The sequence below is a fragment of the Bactrocera neohumeralis genome, chromosome 2 (assembly GCF_024586455.1).
Source record: "Bactrocera neohumeralis isolate Rockhampton chromosome 2, APGP_CSIRO_Bneo_wtdbg2-racon-allhic-juicebox.fasta_v2, whole genome shotgun sequence".
Lineage (NCBI taxonomy): Eukaryota > Metazoa > Arthropoda > Insecta > Diptera > Tephritidae > Bactrocera > Bactrocera neohumeralis.
The window spans coordinates 39,530,088-39,552,972 of NC_065919.1; the positions used below are offsets into that span (position 1 = coordinate 39,530,088).

The window sequence follows — 22,885 nt, forward strand, 5'->3', positions numbered from 1 at the left end:
TTCGCCTTCGCACTCACCGTTTCGGAATCATAGCCGAGATCGAAAAGATGTAACGCCAAGTTTATGTCGCTAATGAGAACACAGATTATCAACACATAGCTTGGCGCTCGAATCCAGCAGATCCAGTTCGTGATTATCGTCCTTTAAGGGTCACGTATGGAGTCGCCTCAGCATCACATCTTGCTGTTAAGTCACTACATCGAGTCGCACTTAACGCGTCAAACGCAAGCAAGGAAGTCATTGAAGTATACTGATGCATTTGATGAACTCGCTTTACTTCAAAAAAACGTCTCCTACGCGCTCTCTGAAAGTGGGTTCGAACTACGCAAATGGGGAACTAATTCTCAAATACTTAGAAATAAGATACCACACGCATCTAAACAAATTTCGCATCTCTTAGCCGAAGGAGACCAAATCCGCACTCTTGGTACCATATGGCACACAAACAACGATTGGCTTTCCATAGCAGTGAGTTTTAACGACCTGCCTCCTAAACTTACAAAATGGACTGTGGATTGGGATGAACCAGTTCCTTCAGAAATTGCGAGGGACTGGTTGGCACATCGTCGTGAATTACCGCAACTATCACCGCTAAAACTAAGCCCCTGGTTAGGAACTAGCAAAACTTCTGACTCTCAGTATCACATTTTTATTGACGCATCAGAAGTCGCATACGCAGCCGCACTTTACTGTCGCACACAATTTCCGAACGGTACGATTAAGGTCGTACTTCTTCTTCTTAATTGGCGTAGAAACCGCTTACGCGATTATAGCCGAGTTAACAACAGCGCGCCAGTCGTTTCTTCTTTTCGCTACGTGGCGCCAATTGGATATTCCAAGCGAAGCCAAGTCCTTCTCCACTTGGTTCTTCCAACGGAGTGGAGGTCTTCCTCTTCCTCTGCTTCCCCCGGCGGGTACTGCGTCGAATATTTTCAGAGCTGGAGTGTTTTCGTCCATCCGGACAACATGACCTAGCCAGCGTAGCCGCTGTCTTTTAATTCGCTGAACTATGTCGATGTCGTCGTATATCTCGTACAGCTCATCGTTCCATCGAATGCGGTATTCGCCGTGGCTAACGCGCAAAGGACCATAAATCTTTCGCAGAACTTCTCTCTCGAAAACTCGCAACGTCGACTCATCCGTTGTTGACATCGTCCAAGACTCTGCACCATACAGCAGGACGGGAATTATGTTTTTGTTTGTCGAGAGAGGACTTTGCTTCTCAATTGCCTACTCAGTCCGAAGTAGCACCTGTTGGCAAGAGTTATCCTGCGTTGGATTTCTAGGCTGACATTGTTGGTGGTGCTTACGCTGGTTCCAAGATAGACGAAATTATCTACGACTTCAAAGTTATGACTGTCAACAGTGACGTGAGTGCCAAGTCGCGAGTGCGACGACTGTTTGTTTGATGACAGGAGATATTTCGTCTTGCCCTCGTTCACTGCCAGACCCATTTTCTGTGCTTCCTTGTCCAGCCTGGAGAAAGCAGAACTAACGGCGCGGGTGTTGAGGCCGATGATATCAATATCATCGTCGTACTAGTAGCAGCGAAAACAAGAGTAGCGCCTCTGAAAACTATTTCGTTACCCCCACTCGAGCTTTGTGCAGCTCATTTGAGAGCAAAACTAGTGAAGCAAGTTCAATCAAATCTGAACCATACTTTCTCAAAATTATACGCATGGACGGACTCAATGATTACCTTAGCGTGGCTACAAGGCAATCTTAGCCGTTGGTCAGTATTCGTCGCCAATCGCGTCGCTGCAGTACAAGATGTTCTACCAGCAACGCACTGGAGGCACGTTGTGTCAGAGCACAATCCCGCTGATTGCGCTTTAAGGGGCATATTATCTTCGCAGCTTCTCACACATCAATTTTGGTGGCATGGTCCGCAATGGCTACATGAGAACAACAGTAACTGGCCGATTTCTGCAGAATCACACAATACAGATCTCGAGCTAAAATCTAGCAAGGCTGTAACACTGCTAGCGCAAACTACTGACGATTGGAGTTTTTTGATTTTTTTTCATTCAGCAAACTTAAACGCATCACCGCTTATTTATTACGCTTCATCAATATCGCAAGGGCTAGCGTCGGGATACGAAAATCCGGCAGCTTGTCTTGCTCTGAAATTCAAAACGCTGAAATAGCATTGGTAAAGTATACTCAATTTATTGTTTTTAAAAGGTAAAGTTCTAATTGCAGAGAAAATAAGCCAATACATAAACGAAGCAATCTAGCAAGACTACAACGTTTTCTAGATGCGAATGGTATCCTACGAGTAGGAGGGCGCATCAAAAACGCACCGCTTTCGGATTACATATGTTAAATTAATCGCATCAGAAGTACATCTTTTAACATTACATTGTGGACCTCAGATAATGCAAGCCGCGCTTTAACGAAGAGTTTGAGTGCCAAGCATTTGTAACCTCGTCCATGGTATATATCGAAAATGCATTCGTTGTAGACGACGGAGTTGTCAACTATTACAACAACTCATGGCTGATCTGCCTCCAAGTCGCGTCACTTCAACCAGATGTATTTTACATAGGCATCCGATTAGGCTGGCCGTGAAGTTTACGCATGGAAGAGGTGCAAAATCTACAAAACCATACATATGCTCATTTATTTGCATGAGTATTGGTGCAATGCATCTCGAACTAGCTGGAGACCTTTCTTCAATCGCTTTCATCGCGGTTTTCAAAGGTTTTATTAACCGGATAGGGTACTGTCAGCACATTTACTCTGACAACGGCACTAACTTCGGGGGTGCTGAAAAGGAATTACGATTAGCCTATGAACGCTGCATTCGCGATGAAAGAGTGTCATCATATTTCGCAAACGCCCAAATATTTTGGCTTTTCAATCTTCCAAACGCCCCTCACATGGTTGGCATCTGGGAGGCTGGTATAAAACGTAGACCTTAGATACTTCGCTTCTAACTTAAAGCCTATGTAAACTCGCTTCCTGTTTACTTTATTCCAACAAATATAAATGACTTTGAAGTCCTCACTCCTGGACACTTCATGATTGGAACCGCTAAAGGGAGTTCCCGACCCTGACGTTGAGGTCTTCAAGGGAACTATATTTCAACGTTGGCAAATCATTCTGTCAATTAGACAGCACTTCTGGAATCGATGGCGAGACGAGTATCTTGTCAGTCTTCAACGTCGTTCGAAATGGATACGTTCAATGCCGAATTTGCAGAAAGATGATATCGTTATCATACATGAAGGCAACGCGCCCCCAACTAAATGGAAGCTGGGCCGTGTTATTGGCACTTCCCCAGGGACGGAAGGTCAAGTTCGGGTTGTAAATTTGAAGACATCCGAAGGGGGGCTGTTAAGGCCCGTGTTCAAGCTATCGCTACTACCAACAAAAGGGGGCATATTTTCTATATGATATTCTTATATTTTAATTAAAATTGTATGTTTTCGAACTGTTGTTCAAGACGGCCGGTATGTTCGCACTTATCTGGCATCATATTGCTAAACATATGTTTGAAGCTTCATATGCAGGACTTACATACATATGTGCTTGCTGTCAAACCAGCTTCCGTCTTATCTTTCTCTTCAATAAAGGACGCCATTAAACATCAACAGTTACTTTATATACATTTTTCATTGTAATAAAACTTTAAGGCATCTTTATTATTTATTTAGATTTTTTTAATTTACAAAAATAATGACCACAACCATAGGATTAGATCAACTTTTTGAGGATTCACCTCACTTGCTCTTACACAGATTGTCTTATATTGAAACTTTGAAACTAAATATGTTACTCATAGACTTATTAAGTATAACAAAATAATTTGAATCTACTTCCTTCACTTCCTAGCAATACAAATAAATAAAATACAGGTGCCTAAAAGTTGCCATAACTAAGGCGGTTTGAAGTTCAATAAAAAGTAGGAGAGGGCCCGGCAATATGCAAGGTATCTTAGCAAAATTAACTGACTGTTTACATAATATTGGATAAACTTTGCTTTTGAAATTATTTATAGTACAGTTGGTCTAGACGTTTATCCCTAATATCATTAATTGCAATCGTCTGGTTGACGTTTTGCCATCACTTCAATATATACTATATATGTAATTTAGCCTCTTCGATTGAGTTTATGTCAGATATAAGTATATAATTTGAGGTTGATTTTAGCATAATTTTCGCTGACGGCACGTAGAATATAGTTATAAAACTAATTGATTAACCTCGTGAGTTGTTAAAGTAAGGAGAGAACTGCAAGAGTGACGATTCCATTTATGATTTTTCTCAATAAAAGTTTAGATAAGACTCACGCCAATCTCGGCTATACCATAAATACCATCTTATCGCAAATAATGTAACATACTTGTATGTTTACTTGTGTATACACACGAACTGTGAACGAAACCAGTGAATATCGCTGACAAATATCACCTGTGAAGAGTCGTCCATCAAGTATTTACGTTATGTTTCGCTATCACAGGAAATATGTATGCTCACAAACTACATTAAATATTTTGAGAAGGGTACCACTTTTATCTATACTAATATTATAAAGACGAAAGATTTAATTGTTTGTTTCTTTGCATTGAATACGCCCCGAAACTACCTGACCGATTTGACAAATTCTTTCACTATTGGGAAGCTACACTATCTGTGGAGAACATAGGCTATATTAAATTTTCAAAAAAGTTAGGGATCCACACTAAAACTCCAATAATGTAACCAAAGGTATGAAAAAATTACCAAAAAACATTCTTAAATCGCGTGCGCTGCGAAAACTGTTCTTCTTCTTCTTTATTGGCGTAGACACCGCTAACAACAGGCGCCAGTGGTTTTTTCTTTTCGCAAGGTGGCACCAATTGGAGTTTCCAAACCCTCGCTTCTCCACCTGGTCTTTACTACGGAATGGAGCTCTTCCTCTGCTTATCCCGGTGGGTATTGCGTCAAATACTCTCAGAACTGGAGTGTTTGCATCCATTCGGACGACATGATGTAGACAACGTAGCTGCTGTCTTTTAACTCGCAGTACTATGCCAATGTCGTCGTATATCTCACACAGCTCATCGTTCCATCGAATGCGATATTCGCCGTGGCCAACGCGCAAAGGACCATAAATCTTTCACAGAAATTTTCCCTGGAGAACTCGTAACTCGACTCATCGTCCATGCCTCTGCACCATATAGCAGGAAGTGAATAATGAGTGAGAGTTTGGTTTTCGAGAGAGGACTTTACTTCTTAATTGCCTACTCAGTCCGAAGTAGCACCTGTTTTCAAGAGTTATCCTGCGTTGGATTTCCAGGCTGACATTGGTGGTGGCATTTATACTGGTTCCTAAATAGGCGGAAATATCTACAACTTCAAAGTTTTGACTGTCAACAGTGATGTGCGAGCCAAGTCGCAAGTGCGACGACTGTTTGCTTGATGATAGGAGATATTTCGTCTTGCCCTCGTTCACCACCAGACCCATTTGCTTTGTTTCCTTGTCCAGTCTAGAGAAAGCAGAACTAACAGCGCGAGTGTTGAGACCGATGATATCAATATCATCGGCACACGCCAGCAGCTGTACACTCTTATAAAAGATTGTACCTGCTCGATTAAGTTCTGCAGCTCGAATTATTTTCTCCATCAGCAGGTTGAAGAAGTCGCACGATACGGAGTCGCCTTGTCTGAAGCCTCGGTATCGAACGACTCGGAGAGGTCGTTCCCGATCTAGACGGAGCTTTTGGTGTTGCTCAACGTCAGTTAGTTTTGCGGGGATACAAAATTCAGACACCGCGTCATAAAGGCAGCTCCTTTTCGTGCTGTCGAAAGCAGCTTTGAAATCGATGAAGAGGTGGTGTGTGTCGATTCTCTTTACGGGTCTTTACCTGGCTCCAAGCAGGTAGTGTTCCGAGTCGATGTTAGGACCTCGGAGCGATCGTACATCTAAAACACTGGAGTCGTGTCTTCCGTCTATCATAACATGATCGATCTGGTTGGTGGTTTTTTGATCCGGAGACAGCCAGGTAGCTTGATGAATTTTCTTATGCTAGAATACAGTACTACATAAAAACATATTTCGGTCCCGGCGAAGTCGATCAGCCTAGATCCATTTGGGGATGTTTCGTCGTCGAGGCTGAATTTACCGACCGTTCTCCGAGTCTCTCTCCCACCACGAATCCCTGTATAATTTACTATAGTAAATGCCACAAGGACCTACTCGCCTCAGTCCTTGTCCCGTCCATCGCATTTCTTGGACGGCGGTGATGTCAGCCTTCACTCTAACGGGGACATCAACTAGCTGGGCAGCGGCACCTTCCCAATTAAGGGACCGGACATTCCAGGTACATGCCCTTAAATCGTAGTCCTTATTTCGTTTGCCATGGTCATCGTCAAAAGGGGAGTCTCTCATCCGAGGCTGTTTTGTCTTTTTTATTGGTACTGTTTTTTACGTGGCGTGTCCCAAACCCAGCGCACAACCCTGTGGAGGGGATGTTTCGCCTTCTCGCTTTAGCTCGCCTTCAAACAAATGTTCTTAGGCTACCCAGAGGATACTTGGTCAAAGACCGGAAGTCGTGAGTTGCTTGATCCATATGTAAAAGAATCGTTTCTGGCCGCTCCCAAGTGAATGGCGATCAGAGAACTTTCCTCACTTGCGTGAACTTCTACACATGACTCCATCCTCCAAAAACTGTTGTAGAGCAAACTAATGTACTACACATTCGCAGATCATATAGCTATCTACAGAAAATGTCCCGACAGCATACATATTTCTAACTATAATAGTTTTGTCACAATAAGTCTTTTTATCATTTTAAAAAATATATTGTGTAGCTGAAAAAGTCCTTTCGTATTTTGTCAATAAATATTGTTGCAGTCGTATATTTCCAGTGCTACCAATCACATTGTGTCATATCATATTTTGCTGGAAAGGTGAGATTTTAAGCTTTATTTAACCAAAAATTAAATTCGGAAAAGTTGAAAGAAGTTACAGCTGTTAAAAAATAATGAAATTTGTGAAGTTTGCGGAGACGATGCTGTATCAGTTCGTGTAGCACAACAATGGTTCGCTAGCTTCCGTTCTGGTCAACCTATCGTTTAGAGTCGATGAATTATGGAAAAGATTGACCAGGACCGTTACATAAGCAGCCTTGACATCGCTAAGGAACTTAACATTCATCACCAAACGGTTTTGAACCATTTAAATAGGCAGTCTACAAAAAGATTCAGATTCAGATTCATATTTATTTTAAGCATATAAATATACAGAAAATAGCAAAATTAGCAGCACTAGCTCGAGGCCATCAGCTGTCTACAAAAAGAAACTCGATGTTTGGGTACCACATGAATAGTCTGTTAAAAATTTAATGGACCGAATTAAAAAAAATATGCGATTTTTTGCTGAAACAAAATGAAATCGAACCATTTCTGAAGCGAAGAATCAACAGAAAGGGCTTCGCCTTTCATCACGACGAGCTACACACATCTTTTATGATTCGGCAAAAACTGGGAGAGTTTGGCAGGAAAGTTTTGATGCATCCAACATATAGCCCTGATCTTACACCATCGGACTACCATTTGTTTCCGTCAATGCAGAACTCCCTTAATGGAGAATAAGTTGCAGTTTGATTAGAAATACGAAAAGACTTTTTCGACCAGCCAATAAATGAATGCCACCGCTATAAAAGCTTTTTATTTATACTTTGGAATTGATCCTTATCAAAAGAAATAACTTAATTTTTAAGTGTGCTTCAATACCAATATATAACTTTTTGAATTATTCAATTTGGACATTCCATTCGAAAGGTATCACATGTTTAAAATTGTAAGTTATTTGAAAAATATCGCATGGTCGCCGCTCAAGCTGCTAGGTTAGGCGACACCATACGTGGTATGTCCGGAAAGTACTTCGAAGTGTGCGCGGATCAACTGGATTCAGTAGAGAGCGTTCCTAGCTAATGAACGAGCGGTTGGTCAGTTGTCTCCGAGAACCTGGAGAGTCGCGACAACCATTTTTGCGCGACGTGTTTCTGTGAGTGGTGTAAGCTCGTTCAAGCAGAGGTACATGATTAAATTCTGTGTGAAACTCGGTAAATCTGCGACAGAGACGTTTGATATGATCAAGCAGGCTTACCCAGATGTTGCTTTAGCAAGAAGTGGTGTGTTTCGGTGGCCCCAGGGCTTTTTAGAGGGTCGGTAAGAGGTCGCTGATGAAGACCGTGCTAGGTGACGCCTTCAATCCTTGGAAATCGCGCTGGCAGCGCTGCATCGACGAGGAGGGAGCTTATTTTGAAATTTTTTAGAGAATTGTAACGATTGGTGCAATTATTATTTTTAAATCTTTACTCTTACTTTCCGGACAAGCCCTGTACTAACTGTCAAATCGATTGCTATTGCAGTTGGGAAATTCTTTATGGGAACATTTAGTATCTTGATATTTCATTTTCAAAATGACGCCGAGCTGTCTCGAGCTCTTGAACTGTTTAAAAATTTGAAGCGCATGAAAAAATTTAGGATTATTATTATTCGAACTACTGCATTTTTAATACAAATATATATTAGGTTGTCAAATATCTCCCTTCCGATTTTTTGTCTTTTGAACCAGTTTTCAGTTCAGTGCAATTTGGTTTTTCAAATGGGATTTAAGCGGTTTGAGGTTTTAGGCAATATTGTTCATAAATTATCTAGTCGTTTTCCCCAAATGTCTACACTTGATGACGGAAAGAGGACTGGTCCTCCCAGCTTGGTTCCAACCAGTTCAGCTATAAAAACTGTTTGCAGAAATCTTCTTTGAAAACATAAAATTATTTTAAGACAAAGGATATATCGACCAAATCAATGTCACGACATATTTGAAATGATGTCCATATGATAGTCTAGTATCGAGCAACTGGCCAATTTTTTTCACGCTTGAAACAAATTACACTCAACAGAAGTCAGCAGCTTCTTCAGTGACATGCGGTCAACGGTCATGAAAGTAACCTTTTTTTTACAGATGAACAAAATTTCACTATTGAGGAATTTTTTAATAAGCAAATTGACAAAATCTATGCCAAAACTTCCAAAGATGCAAAATCTGTTATTTCAAGTGTTCAAAGGGGTTACCATCGAGCTGCTGTAATGGTTGTCTGGCGAGCCTTCTTCGTTTCTCTTAAAAAGGAATTAAAATTGGAGCAAAAGTATACAAAGAATATATTTCAAAATGTGTGATGAAGTCGTTAAATAATACGCTCTTCGATGCAGAGCAGCATTTCTACCTGGAGGTGCTATGAAGAAGTGGCTTGGTAGTTTGGGAAAAAAACGGCGAAAAATGATAGAAAGGGTGTGCTTAACACATTTTTCTCTAAGTGAGTCGCAGTTTTATAAAAACAGTGTTTTCAGGTTAAATTAAGTTATATTAGGTTGACATATATCTCCCCTCCGCCTTTTTGTCTTTTAAATTTCACGGATATGTAAAGAGCTCATATCTGCCAATACTATACATCTTTGAAAGGTCTTGTCATAACCTACAAAACGACGCTATGCATGATTAGTTTGGATATTGTGTTCAATAGTTATAGGCGTGAAAACATTTAGTTCACTAACGAAATTCGCGCAATTTTAAAGGTTTCCTTCGTTAAAGGCAAGGAATGTTTTCGACGATTCAGAGTGGGTGGAAACGACACCATGGATAAGCCAGCCGGCGGAAGACCTGTGACGACGGCCGGCATGTGGCATCTCGTGACATCGCCCAGAAGATGGGGAGTTACCCACCAAACCATTTTAAACCATCTGCAGAAGGCTGGATACACAAAAAAGCATGATTTGACGCAAAAAAACCTTTTGGACCGAATCAACGCCTGCGATATGCTGCTGAAACGGAACGAACTTGACCCATTTTTGAAGCGGATGGTGACCGGCGACGAAAAATGGATCACATACGACAATATCAAGCGAAAACGGTAGTGGTCGAAGGCCGGTGAATCGTCCCAAACAGTGACCAAGCCGGGATTGACGACCAGGGAGGTTTTACTGTGTGTTTGGTGGGATTGGAAGGGAATCATCCACTATGAGCTGCTCCCATATGACCAGACGCTTACTTTTACTACTACTGCGAACAACTGGACCGCTTGAATCAGGCGATCGACCAGAAGCGTCCAAAATTGACCAACAGGAAAGGTGTAGTGTTCCACCAGGACAACGCCAGACCACACACTTCGTTGATGACTCGTCAGAAGCTACGGGAGCTCGGATGGGAAGTCTTATCGCCTCCACCATATAGCCCGGACATAGCGCCAAGTGATTACCACCTGTTGCTGTCCATAGCGAACGCCCTTGTTGGTGTAAAGTTGAACTCAAAAGAGGCTAGTGAATAGTGGCTGTCAGAGTTCTTCGCAAATAAGGAGGGGGAGAGTATTATGAAGTTGCCGTCTAGATGGAAACAGATTATATTTTATAAAGCATTGAATAAAGAGCAAAAAAGCGGAAAGGAGATATTCGACAACCTAAATTTATATTATCATTTTATATGTAGTATTACTAATTTCAATAATATTTTCAGAATACTCATTGATCTGTTTGAAAGCCATTTGCAGTAAAAAATATCTGCACATATGCCAAAAATTCTCATTAAAATATTAACTGTAAACATACATACAAGATGTGTACATATGTATTCCAGCCTATCTTCAAATAATATTTTGCCTGTCGAGATGCCCCAGAAAAATAATAAGCGACGTAGGTGTCACTAGGGTACTGGAGAGGGGTCAATGTCAAGAAATAAAGGTTTTTTTTTTCATTTTAAAAAACATTTACTATATATGTATGTACTTACATGTATAAATGCCGCCGCTATAAAAGCTGAGTCGCGTGGCCGACTACACAGCAGTCGTGTGCGGAATTAAATAAATTTTGCTAGAATATGTACATATGTATATTGTCTATACTGAATCTATATATAATCCAAAATAAAATTTATTTTTCTTTTAAAAATAAACAAAGTAGCCACGCCCTCTTTCAGTAAATAATATACTGCAAATTTAACTATCCAAACAACTTAGCGACTCAAGTATACTCTTGCAACCAGTTGCTAAAAGAGTATTATAATTTTGTTCACCTAACAGTTGTTCGTATGACCTAAAACTAAGCGAGATAGATATGGGGTTTTATAACGTTTCGCAAGCTGTAACTTGAATAAAAATTGAGATACCTGATGAAACTTAGCATGCGGGTTTCCTAGTACAAAAAAAAATTCGAGTTCGTAGATGGGCGTAATCGGACCACTGCCACGCCCACAAATCGCCATTAACCGAAACCATACAAAGTAAGCACTGAATTAAGATATCAAGCTGTAATTTAGTATAGGGGATCGCAGTAGTAAGCGGCACTTGTGGGCAAAAACTTTTGAAAAAGTGGGCGTAGCCACACCCTCTAATATGTTGAATATACATTCGAGTATCTCCTAAACCACTAATGCTACAACAACCAAATTTGCTGGGCGCAAATACTATAAGAACTTCCACCGTCAATGTGAAATTTTTAAAATCGGATGGAAGCCCCGTTCACTCCCAATATAACAGTACTGTTAAAAACTACTGAAAACGCAATAATTCAATAACCAAATACGACCGACACACTACATTTTACCTCCGAGATGGTATTAGAGAGCTTTATAGGAACAAGTTTGAAAATTGTGCAATGGGCGTGGCACCGTCCACTTTATGGTGAAATCCTATATTTAGGGACGCGACCAAACCGCCTTCGACAAAATTTAGTATGTCGCATTCGTTTCATATTCCTTTGTCACACTGTGACAATCGGACAACAACCACGCCTACTTCCTATATATCAAAATTTTAAATTCCACTTGATTATTTCAGTTTCCAGTACTCAATTCAAGAAGCAATTAATATAACGCCACCTGGTGATGAAAAATTGTTTAAATCCATTAATACCTGTTCAAGGCTCTAGGTACCGAATATTTAAGCCCCGGTACCTATAGTTGACTGTTGATCGAAAATATCGGTCAATGTGTGATACTTATATATGACTGAAGTTAAGGGATAATCCTTCTCTTATAATGGTTTGTCTGTATGTCAAAACTGAGTTGAATCGGACCAATACTTCCCTTAGCACCGATATACTTAATATACTGCAAGATGTTTCTTGCTAATTTAATACTTGCTAAAATAAGACAATCAGGGAAGATAGCGATAGCAGTTACTTCTTCAGGAATTCCTGTAACTCTTTTAAAGGATGGAAAACCGCTATCCATAAATCTTGAACAACAATTAATATGTTCTGTCCGCAAAAATGGGCCTCTTGGTTAATTATTGCAAAACGCCTCATTGATTATATGGGATGAATACGCCATGAGGCATAAATCGCATATAGAGGCCGTGGACAGAACAGTAAAAGACCTTAGAAACTCCTTTGCTCTCATAGGCGAGATAACTTTTGTATTTGCTGGAGATTTCCGACAGACTCTTCCTATCATTAACAGAAGTACGCGAGCAGATATCATCAAAACATGCTAAATATCGTCGCCCTTATGGACTTCGATTAAAAATATAAAATTACGGACGAATATGGGAGCTCATCTTCATAGAATCGCTAATGGTGATTTTCCACAGCAACTGCTTTTACTTGGGGAAGGGTTTTTTCCCACTCCAAATTTAAGCTTCTTCTTAATTGGCGTAGAAACCGCTTAAGCGATTATAGCCGAGTTAACAACAGCGCGCCAGTCGTGGCGCCAATTGGATATTCCAAGCGAAGCCAGGTCCTTCTCCACTTGGTCCTTCCAACGGAGTGGAGGTCTTCCTCTTCCTCTGCTTCCCCCGGCGGGTACTGCGTCGAATATTTTCAGAGCTGGAGTGTTTTCATCCATCCGGACAACATGACCTAGCCAGCGTAGCCGCTGTCTTTTAATTCGCTGAACTATGTCGATGTCGTCGTATATCTCGTACAGCTCATCGTTCCATCGAATGCGGTATTCGCCGTGGCTAACGCGCAAAGGACCATAAATCTTTCGCAGAACTTTTCTCTCGAAAACTCGCAACGTCGACTCATCCGTTGTTGACATCGTCCAAGACTCTGCACCATACAGCAGGACGGGAATTATGTTTTTGTTTGTCGAGAGAGGACTTTGCTTCTCAATTGCCTACTCAGTCCGAAGTAGCACCTGTTGGCAAGAGTTATCCTGCGTTGGATTTCTAGGCTGACATTGTTGGTGGTGTTTACGCTGGTTCCAAGATAGACGAAATTATCTACGACTTCAAAGTTATGACTGTCAACAGTGACGTGAGAGCCAAGTCGCGAATGCGACGACTGTTGTTTGATGACAGGAGATATTTCGTCTTGCTCTCGTTCACTGCCAGACCCATTTTCTGTGCTTCCTTGTCCATGATGATATCAATATCATCGGCATACGCCAACAGCTGTACACTCTTATAGAAGATGGTACCTTCTCTATTTAGTTCTGCGGCTCGAACTATTTTCTCCAAAAGCAGGTTGAAAAAGTCGCACGATAGGGAATCGCCTTGTCTGAAACCTCGTTTGGTATCGAACGGCTCGGAGAGGTCCTTCCCGATCCTGACGGAGCTTTTGGTGTTGTTCAACGTCAGTTTACACAGCCATATTAGTTTTGCGGGGATACCAAATTCAGACATCGCGGCATAGAGGCAGCTCCTTTTCGTGCTGTCGAAAGCAGCTTTGAAATCGACGAAGAGGTGGTGTGTGTCGATTCTCCTTCCACGGGTCTTTTCCAAGATTTGGCGCATGATGAATATCTGGTCGGTTGTTTATTTGCCAGGTCTAAAGCCACACTGATAAGGTCCAATCAGTTTGTTGACGGTGGGCTTTAATCTTTCACACAATACGCTCGATAGAACCTTATATGCGATGTTGAGGAGGCTAATCCCACGGTAGTTGGCGCAGATTGTGGGGTCTCCTTTTTTATGGATTGGGCAGAGCACACTTAAATTCCAATCGTTGGGCATGCTTTCGTCCGACCATATTTTACAAAGAAGCTGATGCATGCTCCTTATCAGTTCTTCGCCGCCGTGTTTGAATAGCTCGGCCGGCAATCCGTCGGCCCCTGCCGCTTTGTTGTTCTTCAGGCGGGCAATTGCTACTCGAACTTCTTCATGGTCGGGTAATGGAACGTCTGCTCCATCGTCATCGATTGGGGAATCGGGTTCTCCTTCTCCTGGTGTTGTGCGTTCACTGCCATTCAGCAGGCTGGAGAAGTGTTCCCTCCATAATTTAAGTATGCTCTGGGCATCAGTGACTAGATCACCTTTGGGGTTCTACAGGAATACGCTCCGGTCTTGAAACCTTCCGTAAGCCGCCGCATTTTTTCGTAGAATTTTCGAGCATTACCCCTGTCGGCCAGCTTATCAAGCTCTTCATACTCACGAATTTCAGCCTCTTTCTTCTTCTGTCTACAAATGCGTCTCGCTTCCCTCTTCAACTCTCGGTATCTATCCCATCCCGCACGTGTAGTGGTCAATCGTAACGTTGCGAGGTAGGCAGCCTGTTTTCTCTCCGCTGCGACACGGCACTCCTCGTCGTACCAGCTGTTCTTTTGCACTTTCTGAAAACCAATGGTTTCGGTTGCAGCTGTACGTAAGGAGTTTGAAATGCCGTCCCACAGTTCCCTTATACCGAGTTGTTGACGAGTGCTCTCAGAGAGCAGGAGTGCAAGCCGAGTAGAAAATCGTTCGGCTGTCTGTTGTGATTGCAGCTTCTCGACGTCGAACCTTCCTTGTGTTTGGTGGCGCGCGTTTTTTGCTGCACAGAGGCGGGTGCGTATCTTAGCTGCAACAAGATAGTGGTCCGAGTCGATGTTAGGACCTCGGAGCGCACGCACATCTAAAACACTGGAGACGTGTCTTCCGTCTATCACAACATGATCGATCTGGTTGGTAGTTTTTCGATCCGGAGACAGCCAGGTAGCTTGATGAATCTTCTTATACTGGAATCTAGTACTACAGATAACCATATTTCGGGCCCCGGCGAAGTCAATCAGCCTCAACCCATTAGGGGATGTTTCGTCGTGGAGGCTGAATTTACCGACCGTAATGCCAAAGACACCTTCTTTGCCCACCCTGGCGTTAAAGTCGCCAAGCACGATTTTGACATCGTGGCGGGGGCAGCCTTCATAAGTGCGCTCTAAGCACTCATAAAAGGCATTTTTGATCACATCGTCCTTCTCTTCCGTCGGGGCGTGGGCGCAAATCAGCGATATGTTGAAGAACCTCGCTTTGATGCGGATTGTGGCTAGACGTTCATTCACCGCAGTGAATGATAGTACTCGGCGACGGAGTCTCTCTCCCACCACGAATCCTACACCAAACTTGCGCTCCTTTATATGGCCACTGTAGTAAATGTCACAAGGACCTACTCGTCTCTGTCCTTGTCCCGTCCATCGCATTTCTTGGACGGCGGTGATGTCAGCCTTTGTCTTTACGAGGACATCAACCAGCTGGGCAGCGGCACCTTCCCAATTAAGGGACCGGACATTCCAGGTGCATGCCCTCAATTCGTAGTCCTTATTTCGTTTGCCATGGTCGTCATCAAAAGGGGGGTCTCTCATCCGAGGCTGGTTGTAGCTCTTCACTGGGGGTGTTTTTTACGTGGCGGGTCCCAAACCCAGCGCACAACCCTTGTAGGGAATGTTTCGCCTTCTCACTTTAGCTCGCCTTCGAACGGATGTTCTTAGGCTACCCAGACGATACTTGGTCAAAGACCGGAAGTAGTGAGCTGCTTGAGCCATGTGTAAAAGAATCGTTTCTGGCCACTCCCAAGTGAATGGCGATCAGAGAACTTTCCTCACTTGCGTGAACTTCTACACATGACTCCATCCTCCAAATTTAAGCAGTCATTTTAATATTCTTCTAGATGAATCTCTAAGCCAATAGTGTCACCCAGTAATGATAGTGTCAACGAAATAAAAAAAAAAATTAATTAAAAAAACGAAGAAGTATGCGTGGGAGAGTGAGTACAAAATTATAACTTCTAGCTGCTACTCTAGAATAATTAGATAGTTCAATTATTATCAAATACATAAACATAAATATAGTATATAGTACATAGATATCTCGTACATACTTACATACGAAATCAAATCCCGCAGAGATATTTTCATTTGGATAACTGAATTTCTGTTAGACGGTTAAGACTTAATTTTATACGGAGTTTGTGGTGATATTAGAAAGAGAGAAAATCACATAAGTTTTGGAAAATTTCATTGGAATGTTGGATCCAAAAGCTTAAGAACAGGTTATCTTATTTAAACAATAACTGGAGAAAATCTTACTAAATTGTATGTTACAAACTTTCCCTACGGAAATTTATGAAAATAAGATATTTCCATCATGGCTTCAAATGCCTGAGTATACAGTAGACGAAGTGTTTAGAAAATGCCGTAAGCTATGCATGATATTTTCCACTCACGCGAAGTGGTGTGTGATAACAAAACAAAGTAAATATCTTTCATAATTATTTCGGAACCCGATAACGTTTGTTCTATGTATGGCATATGTATAAATGTATATACATACTATATAAAGTAAATAAGAGCCAATATACTAGTACATGCTGACTGTATCAACTTGTTTTCATTTTATTTATACATCCAAATACATACATACCTGCACATTCTGAAAATTTGATATTTTTTTCTTGATATAAAACTTGTTAACATTATTAACATAATTTTAAATTTGTTTGTTTTTTTATATGAATTGAGATAGATGTTACTGTTGTCATGTGAAACAAGGGGTCCAAACAAACTTTATTTACAATGGCCAAACTGAAACCTATTTTTCCATTGCCCTATTGTATGAAGTTACCAATCTTTTAATGTTCTTTGATTTGGCCAAACGCTTAGGCACCAATTGGAGATAACGGTATCTGCAACAAAACTTTTCCATAATGAACATTTAAATGGTAATTTTGAAATATCCAAACTGTTTACAGTTGTTTCATTTTGAAGGCATATTCACAACTATTATACAAACAAGTTGGGAAGGGCTAAGTTCGGGTGCAACCGAATATTTTATACTCTTGTAGCTTACAAGAATCAAAGCCAGGGAAATACTTTATGGTGATTGTAGGTCATTATATGGTAAATTTTAAGTCGATCGATTGACTTGTCATTGGGTTATGATGTCAAAAATTTTGAAAAATGTCGTTTCGAGAAAAACGCGTCTAAAGTTTCACTTATATACATGTGTATGTATGTTTGTAACCTTCGAGCGGTTGATCTATAGAACGCTGCCATCTAAAAACTATTCAAAATACGACCTTGCCGATTTCACAGAATATTTTTGGAAATATAAACTATTGGAAAAGCAAAAAAAAATTTTTTTGTGTAAGTGTTACACTGATATAGCCCTTTAAGCAACAACTGGTAGCTAAGCGTTTGACCAGATTCGTGCAAAAACACCAACATTTTAAATCATTCTTACATCTAACACTGGCAAAAGTTTTTCGACCAGCCAACTATAAGAAAACACCAAATACTCGATCGCGTTCAGATATATGTATAAGTATGTATGTATCTATTTCGGAAAAACATATTCCTATGATTTAGTAACTTGAAATCATTATATTGAACGCTAAAGAACATGGAAAGATAGGTAACTTCATATAGTAGGGCAAAGGGAAAATAGGTTCCACTATGGCCTTTGTAAAAAAAGTTTGTTTGGACACCATGTTTCACATGGTAACAGTAACATTTATCTCAATTCACATAAAAAACAAAAAAGTTGAAATTATGTTAATAATATTAACAGGTTTTACATCAAGAAAAATGGGGCAAATATGAAAGTACAAAATATGTAGGTATGTACATATGTATTTGGATGTTTAAACAAAATGAAAACAAGTTGATATAATCAGCATGTACATATATTGGCGCCCCGCTCTTATTTACTTTATGTAGTATATACATAAGTATGCATATATGTTCGAGTACAGTGCCATACATAGAACAAATTTCGCCGGATTCCGAAATAATTATGAAAGATATTTACTTAGTTTTATAACTATATTAAACTTTCCTTCCAGCCGCCTTATTCGCCCGACATGTCACCCTGTGACTTTTTTGTTTCCTAAAACAAAATCGGTGGTCAAAGGAACCCATTTTGAGTCGATTACGGACATCCAGGCGGCCGTGACGAGGGTACTCGCAGACATCCCAGTCGAAGCGTTCCAGAAATGTTACGAAGCATGAACAACGCGCTGGAATCGTTGTATAGCTGCCCAAGGGGACTACTTTGAAGGAGATAGCAGAGTTGTAGAATAATTTTCAAATATACGGTTTTTATGGAATCAGTCTCATTACTTAATTATCATTCCTCGTATATTAAAATTATCTTCCAATGAGATATATCTGACAAAAACTCAATCGAAGAGGCTAAAATTAATATATTTAAGGTGATGGTAAAACGTCACCAGAAGATCGCAATTGATGATGTTAGGGATCACGGTCTAGACCAACTGCGATCATGTTCAGCGGTTAAATATAAATAATTTCATTTCGGCATTAAACCAAAGAATATCCAATATTATACGTTCACTTAATATGTGCAATAATGAAAAGATGTTACCTACTTCTTTCATTACTACATATTATTAACAGCAACAGATGCTCTCTGAGTTTCAGTAAGGTACATACCTCACATTGCGTCACGAATATACTTGTATATGGAGTAAAGCCGTATGTTTCAAAATCCTGATACATATTATAACTAACTCGGGACTAGCGCAGTTTTCAACCGATTTTAACCATTTTAGGCACAGAATGCACAGTTATCAGGAAAGCACGCTCATTTAATTTAAGTAAGGTGTTATCGTCCCATTTCAGGATTTGTCCTCTGCAAATTGGGGTGATACGAGTATAGCTTAAAGGATTTGGGAAATATACTTATTAAATCTATTAGATGTAAGGCCACTCCCACTTTTTATAGAATTTGAAATAACAAATGCCCCTATTTAACGTGATACGTTGTACCAAACTACAGTTTTGTATCTTAATTTGCGGCTTAGTAATGGCAACTTCTAGTCTTTCGATTAACATCTGTTCAAAGCGATGAATATATGTAAATATTTTGCCGTGTTTTTCCATTTGTCGGTAACAAAAATACATATATATAACATATCGACAAATGTTTTTATCAAGTATGAATATGTATGCAGTATGCTAATATAAAATGATGGGCGTCCCCGTGATATTGCTACATATGTACATACGTATGTATGTATATTTGTCCATAAATGGTTTTACAGTGTTGAGCGAAGTGTTTGATGCCGTGTACAATTACTAAGATTTTTAAGATTACTAAACATTAAGAAAGTTCTAATAAATATCAAAGATACATTAAAGTTATGTTAAAAATATTGAAATAAAAAATGTATGTGACGTAACGAAAGGCCTAAATCAGCCAAGGCAGAGTACGAGACTTTATGAGTCTATGGATTAGAAACCCCTTTTGATGACAATCACAGTAAACGAAATAAGAACTATAATTAAAGGGCACCTGGAATGTCCGGTTCCTTAATTAGGAAGATGCCGTTACCGCTGGTTGATGTCCTCATAATGATAAAGGCTGACATAACCGCCGTTCAGAAAGTGCGATGGACGGGACAAGGACTGAGACGAGTAGATCCTTGTGACATTTACTACAGTGGCCATATAAAGGAGCACAAACTCGATGTGGGATTCGTGGTGGGAGAGACTTCATCGCCGAGTCATGGCATTCACCCCGGTGGATGGACGTCTAACCACAATCTGCATCAAAGCAAAGTTCTTCAACACATCGCTAATTTGCGCCCACGTCCCGACGGAAGAGAAGGACGATGTGCCCAAAGATGCCTTTTATGAGCGCTTGGAGCGCACGTAAGAGAGCGATATCAAAATCGTGATTGGCGACTTTAACGCCAGGGTGGTCAAAGAAGGTATCTTTGTTACAACGGTCGGTAAATTCAGCCTCCACGATGAAACATCCCCAAATGGATTGAGGCCGATCGACTCTGCCGAGGCCCGAAATATGGTTATCTGTAGTACTAGATTCCAGCACAAGCTACCTGACTGTTTCCGGATGTGATGTAATAGACAGAAACGGAAGCTGCAATCACAACTGACAGCCGAATAATTTTCTACTCGACTTGCAGTCCTAAGTGTGGTGCGGAATTTCCATTGTATACTGTAAAATATAAAATATCTAGTAATTTTGCGTGTAATTATAATTAGTTCGATTAACGGAAGTTTCATAATTTAGTTGGACGGATGGAGTATACTATTTTGGAGGTTTGGTTGATGACCGAATGGATGTTGGCAGAAAACTTGTTTTAGAAAATAAAAGTATGTAAGTTCGGGATAAAATGGCCTGTTGCCTACATTGAGTAGGTCGTGACATAACCTTAGCGGCTGCTTCAGGCAAAGTAAATATTGAATATATCTGGAAATTCTATCGTACTTCAGGGGCATGTATATCAAATCATACAATTATGTAAACATAGACTCAGTGAATAGATATGTAGATAGTGAGATCACCCGACACCCATATTGCCGGAAGCTTTCTCGTACCCAAAAATTCATTAACAATTATTCTTGTGTGCAAGACTTTCCTTTGATATTTAAAAAAAAATGTCAGGAATCCCGATCAACTACGTCTTACACTGATCCAATTATGAATGCAAACATTTTCCGCTAGCTTCGAAATATAGAAGTGCCTTCTAAAGGTTAGATTTAACAACAAAATATTTGAATTCAATTGCAATTGGCCCCATTTCATAGAAAGGATCCGAAATCAGCCTACTTGGTATCTTTAATAGCCGTACTTCTTGTCTAACGGGAATATTACTACCCCCAATAATCCAACTACAAGCAGATCTTGTCAGGTCTACAGTTATAAATAAAGCAAACAACGGGTTTTCAATCGAAAACATTTATTATATCGCACTTTTCAAGCCGAACAATCTAAAAGCTTATTAAGCACTGTGCTTACGCACAATCTTCTCCTCACCCTCGCAGTCGAAAGTGACTTGAATCCCCTCTGGCAACCAGGGTTGAGACCAGATTTCCACATTGCAATTCTTCACTTCATTATTTCCCGCAATAAGGTCCACATTGAATTTGTAGAGCGTACCAGAGACAACTTGTGAGCTTGCTGAGTTCACTTTCGAGATTCTAATTAAAGGTAAACAAAGAAAATAGTTTAATTTAATAAGTTGAGAAATAACGCTATGCAGTATATTTGGATCAGAATGTATTGTCGATAGACTCACTTATACGCAGGTCCGTCGCCTGACGCCAATTTAGTTAATGAATTTTGAAGTTCTTCTTGAGCCTGCTTTAAATCCTCACCGCTGAGTTGGCTGACGCCTCCAAGTAATTGCTGGAAAAAAACAATATCAAAATAATTAAATGTGTTCAAGTCAAGTAATGTACTCACGAACTTACTTCATTAGGCATAGCGAGAACTACTGCGATGACACACCCGAACAACACGAATAACTTAGCGCTAATCATTTTCAATTTTAAACTTTGAGAACTACGAACTTTATTGCTTTTGAACGAAGAGATAAGTTACACTGCTGACAACTGGGAGGAGAACTGACTTTTATAGGCCGCGATTCACTACTCGCAGTGCCAATAGTTGTGAGCTAACACATAACTATAGTATACTTTAGTGCTCGTATGCACATATTTACAAACATACATACAAAAACTCATTGTTTCATGTGGAAAGCAAACACAAAGGCAGAAGCATAGTGATAATACGGGCAACGACCACCATTACACACACTCAATCACCGCTCTCTCAGTTCGATCATTGTTTACAAATAAACATAAGTATGTACATACAAGTATATACCTGTACGTCACCTCACTTGAGTATTGTGTAAAACATAAGCACTGTGCTTCATATTCATTTGAAGGGATTGGCATACAAATTAGGCATTCTGCAACATCTTTCATAAATAAATTAATTACTGATAACAAATTATATTACGGATATCATATTCAAAGGTCCGTCCGTGCAAGGTGTACCTTGAGTGAAAATTGAGATATCTGGGGTACCCTGTGTTTCTTGGCAAGAATGATATAACGAGTTCGTAGACGGGCGTAATTGGACCACTGTCACGCCTACAATACGCTATTACGGGATCGGCTCAGTGTGAGCCTCTGAAAAATCACTGATTTTCGCGATTTTTTTTTAAATTTTGAAATTAACTAATCGGTCCGGTTTTTTATAAATAAATACATTCATAACGAATAAAAAATGATTTTTTTTATGTTCATTTATTGGGTGTATAAAAGTTAAATAAATTGTCGTTAAAAAGGTCCTGTACGATGTCCACAATTGCGGATTATTAATCTGTAAAAATTCGTTATCGATGGAAGAATTCTTCTCTAAAATTGGAACTAGATATCTTCAAAACTCTTCTTTTGAGAGTGGAAACGCAATTTTGGCCTAAAACAGAAATTTTAAAAAGATTATTAATCTGTAGAAAAGTCGTTATCGCGCTATGGAAGAATGCCTTTAAAATGTTCTCTACAAATTGGAACTAGATATCTTACAAACTCTTCTTTTAAGAGTGGAAACCGTTTTGAAAAACAGCATTCTGAGAAAAATGCATTTAAATATTAGGGTCGCTATGTTCCCCACTTTGTTCCCTTTCTACAAAAAATGCTGTAGCGACCGTAATAAATTGAATTTCGATTTCAAAACTTGAGAGAATGTGTATTATAGTGTATACTACCCGATAATGCAACTAAAAAAAAATCGATTTCCCGAAAATTTCACACCGAAATGACCCTTTAACCGAAAACTTATAAAGTGCCATAATTAAGATACTAAACCTGAGGACAAAAAATGTGCGAAGTTCCGCCTTCTAAAAGGTTTATTGTACATATCTCCCAAACATATAT

The 22,885-nt window shown here is 40.1% G+C and overlaps 1 protein-coding gene across 1 annotated transcript; it reads right to left on the reverse strand.

Moving 5' to 3' along the window:
- Positions 1-20,881: 20,881 nt before the first annotated feature.
- On the reverse strand, positions 20,882-21,556 carry LOC126752590 (sarcocystatin-A-like). Its single transcript, XM_050463518.1, has 3 exons — positions 21,413-21,556; positions 21,238-21,347; positions 20,882-21,139 (listed from the first exon to the last, which is right to left on the reverse strand). Exons 1-3 carry the CDS (start codon positions 21,479-21,481, stop codon positions 20,941-20,943), a joined length of 378 nt encoding a protein of 125 aa, XP_050319475.1. The 5' UTR covers positions 21,482-21,556; the 3' UTR covers positions 20,882-20,940.
- Between the last annotated feature and the right edge of the window lie 1,329 nt (positions 21,557-22,885).

Coding starts and splice junctions, on each gene's coding strand:
- LOC126752590 (XM_050463518.1), bottom strand. CDS start 21,481: ATGATTAGCGCTAAGTTATTCGTGTTGTTCGGGTGTGTCATCGCAGTA. Junction 21,348..21,412: donor TTCTCGCTATGCCTAATGAA/GTAAGTTCGTGA, acceptor GTTTTTTTCCAG/CAATTACTTGGAGGCGTCAG. Junction 21,140..21,237: donor GGCGACGGACCTGCGTATAA/GTGAGTCTATCG, acceptor ACCTTTAATTAG/AATCTCGAAAGTGAACTCAG.